General features: G+C 40.6%; 2 protein-coding genes across 2 annotated transcripts in view; both read left to right on the forward strand.

Annotated features, from left to right (window-relative positions):
• The window catches only part of LOC132027560 (protocadherin gamma-A1-like), a 5,443-nt gene extending 5,121 nt beyond the window's left edge, over nt 1-322 (forward strand). The window contains exon 2 of the mRNA XM_059416362.1: nt 31-322. Within this exon, the coding sequence (XP_059272345.1) occupies nt 31-322 (292 nt within the window). The remainder of the gene's footprint in view (nt 1-30) is intronic.
• A 6,447-nt stretch (nt 323-6,769) lies between these two features.
• Nucleotides 6,770-9,053, forward strand: LOC132027561 (protocadherin gamma-A2-like; the record flags this gene model as incomplete). The annotated part of the gene is made up of 1 exon (XM_059416363.1): nt 6,770-9,053. A coding segment is annotated over exon 1 (1,785 nt), but the record flags the coding sequence as incomplete, so codon positions are not given.
• Nucleotide 9,054: the final 1 nt, after the last annotated feature.

Raw genomic sequence — 9,054 nt, forward strand, 5'->3', positions numbered from 1 at the left:
CGCCTTCGTCATCGTGCTGCTGGCGCTCAGGCTGAGGCGCTGGCACGAGTCGCGCGTGCTCCAGGCTTCAGGAGGCAGGCTGGTGGGCGTGCCGGCCTCGCACTTCGTGGGCGTGGACGGGGTGCGGGCTTTCCTGCAGACCTATTCGCACGAGGTGTCCCTCACCGCGGACTCGCGCAAGAGTCACCTGATCTTCCCCCAGCCCAACTATGCGGACACGCTCATCAGCCAGGAGAGCTGTGGGAAAAGCGAGCCTCTTCTGGTATCTCAGGATTTACTTGAAGACAAAAAGGAAACATTTTCTCAGGTAAACTTCTACTAAATTTTTCTAGGTAAAAATAATCAGAGTTTATTTACTGTCACTCTTTACTATTAACAGTTCTATTACCCACGTATTTTTGTAGATTTCTATTTACAGATTCTGGGAAATTATTATTAAATGTTTATATCCAGGCGCACCTGAGTGGCTCAGTGGGTTAAGCCTCTGCCTTTGGCTCAGGTCATGATCCCAGAGTCCTGGATCGAGCCCCACCTCGGTTTCTCAGCTCAGCGGGAGGCCTGCTTCCTCCCTCTCTCTGCCTGCCTCTCTGCCTACTTGTGATCTCTCTTTCAAATACATAAATAAAATATTTTTACAATGAAGAGCATTGCATCAGAAACAAGAAAATACAACTTCTAATATTTTCTTGCTTTCCTCTGTTCAAATAATTTAATTTTTCTTGTTTTACCATTCTCTTATCTGGAAAGGATAGGGTTTGACTAGAAAAGATCCACCAATATTTATGTGACTAACAATGCTTTAAATTTCTCTCAGTTATAAATACTAATTTATCCCTAAACTTAGAATAAATGTCATCTGGCAAGGCCTCTTTTATTTGGGGACATTTAAAGAGGTAAAGGTTGTCTAAAATACTATTTTTAGTTGTGTTAGGATTAAGTTATAGGAATATATATATATATATATATATATATATATATATATATGTTGGGAATTTTTGTGGAATATCTTAGCCCTTTGTTTCATCTTTTAGTTTGAGATAATTCATGTATTCTGAGGAATATATTAGATGTTTAAGAACTTATGAAATGAGGTAATAAAGTGAATGACAGGAAATTTACTATGCAACTTGAGAAGTTGTTTTGAAGCCTCCTGACTTGTATATTATGCCTATAATGGAAGCGACTAACAACAACCAAGTATATATTCCGTTTTAATGTGTGTGTTAACTCTTCTCAAGAAATGTATCATAGGGGAGTATGTCCGTGCTTTGATAAACTTTCTCTGCGCCAATAAATTAAAGAGTTAAACAAACTATAAAAATAAGAAATCAAAAGCTTGGTAAGGCATAGATAAAAGATAAATATATATATGGGTCAGAGATGGAACAGAAAGTGGTGAGCCACACTAAATGGGAATTCTTGTCTTGGCTTAGATACAGGCATAAGATCAGGAGGTCATTCCAGCACTGTTACAGGGACAGAGTGCTTCAGGTTAAACAAGGAACCTGAGCCAGACTTACTACAGACTTACTACTAGAATCGAAAATAAGCAGTTCGGCCCCTCAACTACCTAAAACAGGGAGAAATTGCATGAAAATGCTGCCTACCAATTCCTGTGGTCATGACTTTTTGCAACCTGCAGACCAAAGGTGGAAAGTGGATACAGGTGCTAGCTTCAGAAGATGAACACCAAGTTTCTTAGACATGAGCTGTAATATTGACACTACTACTGCTGCACACGATTAAAAGACCTACTTATGTCCTGGGACCTGGAATAAAAACAATTTTAAAACTATAAGAGACAAAACCCTGAACCCAAAAGGGAGGGAGAGTGGGAGAGAAAATAGAAGAGAGAGAGCAATTAAGAAACTCTTCCACTTAAAATAAATCTACAAACCAGGGACACCTGGGTGGCTGGGTTGGGCTGCTGCCTTCAGCTCAGGTCATGATCCCAGTGTTCTGGGATCGAGTCCCACATCGGGCTCCTTGCTCAGCAGGAGGCCTGCTTCTCCCTCTGCCTCTGCCTGCCACTCTGTCTGCCTGTGCTCACTCTCTCTGACAATAAATCAATAAATCTACAAACCAAAATGTTGAAACATCGTCTTCTGGAGTTATTGTTGCTTGTGAGATACTTTCAACAAATTGTCGTTATTTTTAAGGTATCTCTGTTTTCTGTCTAATGGCTTTTTAAAAAAATTCTCTCATCCTTCTATATGTCTAAGCATTGATTTTTATTTTTATTTTCTGTTTGGAGTACACTCTCAATAACATAAGTTATTTCATGGGGCACCTGGGTGGCTCAATTGGCTAAGTATCTTATTCTTGGTTTCAGCTCAGGTCATGACCTCAGGGTCCTGGGATGGATCCCTCCCGTGGGCTCCATGCTCAGCAGGGAGTCAGCTTGACTCTGCTCCTCTGGCCCTCCCCATGTGCACGCACTTTTCTTTCTCTCTCTCAAATAAATAAATCTTTTTAAAAAGTGACATTAAAAGAAGTTACATTAGTTATTTCAATTCTGGATTTTCTCAGCTCCTGTTAATTTAAAATTTTTTATTTTATATGTATATAAGTTAGCAAAATTTAGCTATTAAAATACAGAAATTACGAAGCTGGATGATTTTTAAAACCCATCTATATTCTGCCAATAAGATACATGCTTAAAGCAAATTCTACTAAAATAGTGAAAATAAAAATATATATGTGGACACACAAAAGAAAGCAGTCATGTCAGTGTTAATATAACAGCAAGTAGTGTTTAAGACAACAAACATTAATGGTGATTTTTAAAAATATTTTATTTATTTATTTAACAGAGAGAGACACAGCAAGAAAGGGAACACGAGCAGGTGGAGTGGGAGAGGGAGAAGCAGGCTTCCCGCTGAGAAGGAGTCTGATGTGGGGCTTGATCCTAGGACCCTGGAATCATGACCGGAGCGAAGGCAGACACTTAATAACTGAGCCACCCAGGTGCCCCAATGGTGGGTTTTTTTTTTAATGAACTGCTCATAATTATGAAAAACCAGACAAACCAAAAGATATAAAAAATATAGGCCCCCATCACTGAGCAATATAGCTTTGAAAAGAATACCAAGAGATTTAAACTCAGTGTCATAAGAAATAATATACCCCACAGGGACAAAATTACTAAGCATACAGAAAATTTGAGCAATAGAATCTATAAGCTTGATCTAATAAATCTGTATAGAATCCTATGTACAACAAATACAGAATAGCTGTTCTTTACATGAACACCTGGAATCTACAGCAATTTACGACATAGTCATAAAAAAGAGTAAATTTCAAAGTATCAATAATATATGTGCCTTATGACATGTACTTAATCCATAAGGCTGGGGTGGGGAAAATAGAGACAGGTAGGTAAAAGGGTACAAACTTACAGTTGTAAGATGAATAAGGCCTGGGGCTCCTGGGTGGCTCAGTCCTTAAGCATCTGCCTTCAGCTCAGGTCACGATCCCATGGTACTGGGATCGAGTCCTGCTTCGGTCTTCCTGTGTGGTGAGCCTGCTTCTTCCTTTCCCTTTGCCTGCCGCTCCTCCTGCTTGTGCTCACACACACACTCTCTCTCTGTGTCAAATAAACAAATAAAATCTTTAAAAGTAAAGAATAAGTCCTGAGTATCTATTATATAACATATATAACATTATATCTATTATATATGACTACAGTTGATAATATTAAATTTTGTTGTATAATAGAAATTTTTCAGAGAGAACTTAAGTGTTCTCACACATATAAAGAAGTAAATATTTGAGGTGATGGATGTGTTAATTAAATCAATAAGGGGAATCCTTTCACGACGTATACATATATGATCTCATCACGTTGTACACTTTAAATATCTTACAATTTTATTTATTAATTGTACCTCAATAAAACTGGAAAATTACAAAGCAAATATTTAACAATAGTAAAAGGGAAACAAAAAAAGTTTGGACACTTAAATCTATACCCCTAAATCACTCTTGGATTTTAAAAAACCACAATGGAAATAAGAACTATTTAGAAAGGAATTTAGAACTATTTAAGGCGCCTGGGTGGTTCAGATGGTTAAGCATCTGCCTCCAGTTCAGGTCATGATCCCAGGGTCCTGGGATTGAGCCCTGCATGGGGCTTCTCACTCAGCAGGGAGCCTGCTCCCCCCTCCCCCCGCCTGCTTCTCTGCCTACTTGTGATCTCTGTCTGTAAATAAATAAATAAAATCTTTTAAACAAAGGAAAAAAATTAAAATATTATTTAAAACTGTGGAATACAGGGACACCTGGTTGGCTCAATCAGTTGAACATGCATCTTGATCTCAGGGTCATGAGTTTGAGCCCCATGTTGGATGTGGAGCATATTTAAAATTAAATAAAATTAAATTAAATTGTGGAATACAGCTGAAAGAGTACCTAGGGGTAAATTTATAGACAAATAAAATAACTAAAAACAAAACAAATTATTTAAAATAAGTGAGTTTAGCAAGACACTCAAGAAACAAGGCAAACAAGAAACATTGTATCAGCGGGGCACCTGGGTGGCTCAATGGGTTAAGCCTCTGTGAGCTTCGGCTCAGGTCATGATCTCAGGGCCCTGGGATTGAGTCCCCCATCCGGCTCTCTGCTCAGCGGGGAGCCTGCTTCCCTCTCTCTCTCTCTGCCTGCCTCTCCATCTACTTGTGATTTCTCTCTGTCAAATAAATAAATAAGATCTTAAAAAAAAAAAAGAAACATTGTATCAGCATAAACTTTAAGAAAATAATAGGGAAAAAACAATGCTTAGAGTATAACTTATTAATATACAAACAAGAAAGAATTCTGATGATAAAGCAATAGAAGCAGACAGTAAAAGTCATACGGAGACCAGTGGGGAGAAGTTAAAATTCTGTGAAGTCCAGTGCTAGGACTAATATAGAGTAGGCAGATGGCCTATTAAAAAAATTGTTTTTAAGGATTCTAAAAGAAAACCCCAAATTCTGATTAACAACAAAGACTTGGAAAAGGAGAAAGGAAAGCAGGAGAGACTGGGGGAAAATAAAACAATTTGATTCAAAGCAAGAAGCATGAGTGGGAAATAATATCAGAGTAAAAACAGCTATTGCCAAAGACAAAGAACAGATAATTCCTTTTTTTAAAGATTGTTTAAAATTTATTTATCTGAGAGAGAGAGTGTGAGAGAGGAGAGTGTCAGAGGGAGAAGCAGAGTCCCTGTTGAGCAGGGAGCCTGATTCGGGACTCCATCCAAGGACTCTAGGATCATGACCTGAGCTGAAGGCAGTCGCTTAACCAACTGAGCCACCAAAGCACCTCAAAACAGTAATTCTTTAGAGAACTGCAGTAAGGGATGTTGAGCAGTTATTCAATGACCGAAACATCAAAACAATGTTGATGAAAAGATTTTAAAAATCTAAAAAAGTAGAGGCCCTACTAGAAAACAAGGTGAGTCAATATCACTGGTTTCCATTTTTTCCATTCTCAGAGGAATGGATAAAAATAAAAATGAAAAAAGTTCAACAAGGAAGAAACCAAAAGATAAACAGACTGAAGTGAGATCAGAAGTGGGCAATCTCATTTAAGAAGTTGATTCAAAATTTTAATTAAGACAGTATCCAACCCAATCTACCACATACTAAAAAATAATATTATAATTATGACTAAATAGAGTTTATTTTAAGGATGCAAGGATATTCTAATATAAGAAAATCTAATAATGCAAAACTCCATATTAAGAAATTAAAGATAAAAAACCACATATTCATTTAAATAGAGGCATTATAAAGCTCTTGAGAATATTCAACACATGATTAAAATTGTTTAGCAAAATAGGAATTGAAGGAAACATCTTTAACCTGATAGCGTACTTACAAAAACTTAGAGGACTACCCAAAGCAATCTACAGATTCAGTGCAATCCCTATCAAAATCCCAGTGATTTTTTTTTTTTGCAGAAATAGAAAAAAAAATCTAAAATTTATACGAAGTAGCAAGGAACCTCAAATAGCCAAAACAATCTTGAAAAAGAACAGGGGCCCCTGGGTGGCTCAGTGAGTTAAGCGTCTGCCTTCGGCTCAGGTTGTGTCCTCAGGGTCCTAGGGTCCCCAGGTCAGGCTTTCCACTCAGTGGGGAGTCTAATTGCCTTCTCCCTCTGACTTTCCCCCTTATTTGTGCTCTCTCTTAAAAAAATCTTTAAAAAAATAAGAAGAACATAGAAAAATCCCCTTCGCTTTCCTTAACATTTCCTTGCGACCTTCCACCTCCAAACATTTGTACTGAGGGTCTAGAACACTATTCCAGCCTCTTCACCCATTCCTACCTTGCTCCTACCGTTTATGACATCTTCAGTAATGTCTTGGGAAATTTTTGACCCCGAGATCTAGGTTAGATACCCTTCTTATGTACCCCTTTCCATTGCTCAGTGTTTCCCACCTTTGTAGCAGTTAACATATTCTATTAAAATATTCCATTGAGTTTTCTGTGTCCTCCCCTATACTGTAAGCTTCCTGAGAGCAAGGACCGTGTTAATCAGGTTCATCATTTCTTATGAACAAATGGGGAACAAACAGGCAAATTGCCGGGTATACAATAGTCACCCAATTAAGTGTTGGATAATTCACTTTTTAAAATACAGATGTTGAAGTTTAATTCTAAGGCATCAAGCACAGAAATCCAAAATATATGACCTTAGAAGATAATGTAGCTAATGTTCTAAAGTTGATCTTACAGTCTTTGAATATAAAATAAGAAGTTGGAGATGTTTGGAGCAAGGGCAGAAGCAGCCTTGATGGATGCCTTGAGTGTTCAGTAGTAACACTTCCCTAGCAACTACTATCAAGGTCACATTTGTTTACACATTCTTATTAATTCTGAGAAAAAGACTCCTGACTTGAAAGAGCTACTTCTAAGGTATCTTAAAACTAAGATTCTTCAAAGCAACTTGAAAGTCACAAAGCTAGCAAGCAAGAAGTAACTTTGGGTTTGCCTTAGAGGGTGCAGAAATTACTTAGGCCTCTGAGTGTCGCTGTTGACCACCTTAGAAGTAAAAGCCTGCAAGACACCCAGTCCAACTTTACTGCTCCCACAACAAAAAGGGCTGGGCGCTTGGCCCCCAAGCTTCCGCACGGGGGAGAAAAATCAGTCCAGCAGCTGAAAGTTCTCTCTACAGTGACCTGGGTCCTGTGATCCTGGTTCCCTCAGACCCTGAGGAATAAAGACTTTCAGAATCTCACACTGGGTGCTGGAAGTTTCGTGGGAGAAAAGATTGCAGCAGAAGAAATGGCGGCTCTGCAAAAATTGCCACAATGTGGAAGGCTTACCCTGCTCTGCTTTCTTTTGGCTGTCTTGTGGGAAGTCGGAGCTAGGCAGATGCACTATTCTGTGCCAGAAGAGACCGACAAAGGCTCCTTTGTGGGTGACATCGCCAAGGACTTGGGGCTGGAGCCCCTGGCACTGGCAGAGCGTGGAGTCCGCATCGTCTCCAGAGGTAGGACACAGCTTTTTGCTCTGAACCCGCGAAGTGGCAGTTTGGTCACCAAGGATAGGATAGACCGAGAGGAGCTCTGTGCTCAGAGTGTGCAGTGCCTGGTGAATTTTAACATACTCCTGGAAGACAAATTAAACATTTATTCAGTAGAAGTGGAAGTAACAGATATTAATGATAATGCCCCTCGCTTTGGAGTAGAGGAACTAGAGCTAAAAATAAGTGAAACGACTGCCCCGGGATTCCGAATTCCCCTAAAGAGTGCGCATGATGCAGACGTAGGAGAAAACACACTTCAGAAGTACGAACTGAACCCAAATGACCACTTCTCCCTGGATGTGCGAAGCGGAGTGGATGGGAACAAGCACCCTGAGTTGGTGCTGGAACTTGCCCTGGACCGAGAGGAGAAGGCCGTTCACCACCTCGTCCTTGTGGCTTTGGATGGAGGCAGCCCAGTCCGATCAGGCACCTCCCGCATCCGCGTGACCGTCCTAGATGTGAATGACAATGCGCCTGTATTTACACAGCCCGAGTACCGTGTAAGTGTTCCTGAGAATATTCCCGTGGGCACTCGGATACTCACAGTGACCGCCACTGACACAGATGAGGGATACAATGCTCAAGTGGCATATTATCAAGAGAAAAATCCAGGAGAAACCTCACAGGTATTTGAGCTTGAGTCAACGTCTGGAGAGATAACAATCACAAAGAGTCTAGATTTTGAGGATGCCAAAGTCCATGAAATTGATATTGAAGCTCAGGATGGTCCGGGCCTTCTGACCAGGACAAAGGTTATTGTGACAGTTCTGGATGTGAATGACAATGCCCCAGAATTTTACATGACATCTGTTACTAGCTCAATTCCTGAAGACTCTCCCCCAGGAACCATAATTGCACTTTTCAATGTACATGACAGAGACTCTGGGATGAATGCATTTATCACATGTTCACTTCCTGAGAACCTTCCTTTCAAGTTAGAAAGATCAGTGGACAATTACCACCGACTGGTTACAACCAGAGCCCTTGACAGGGAACAGTTTTCCTTTTACAACATCACTGTGACTGCTAAAGATGGAGGGAAACCATCTCTGTCCTCGGATGCTTACATTTTGCTGCAGGTGGCAGACATCAATGACAACCCACCCACCTTCCCTCACGTGTCCTACTCTGCCTATATTCCTGAAAACAATCCCAGAGGTGCCTCTATCATTTCTGTGTCGGCCCATGACCCTGACAGTGATGACAATGCCCATGTAACTTATTCTTTGACCGAAGACACTCTTCAGGGTACACCCCTCTCCTCTTACATCTCCATCAACTCTGACACCGGCATCGTGTATGCGTTGCGCTCCTTTGACTACGAGCAGGTTAGAGACCTACAGCTATTGGTGACAGCCAGCGACAGTGGGGACCCTCCACTCAGCAGCAATGTGACACTTAGCATATTTGTGCTGGACCAGAACGACAATGTCCCCGAAATCCTGTACCCTGCTCTCCCCACTGACGGTTCCACAGGCGTGGAGCTGGCGCCCCAATCCGCAGAGCCCGGCTACCTGGTCACCAAGGTGGTGGCAGTGGACA

This window comes from Mustela nigripes, chromosome 12, assembly GCF_022355385.1.
Source record: "Mustela nigripes isolate SB6536 chromosome 12, MUSNIG.SB6536, whole genome shotgun sequence".
NCBI lineage: Eukaryota > Metazoa > Chordata > Mammalia > Carnivora > Mustelidae > Mustela > Mustela nigripes.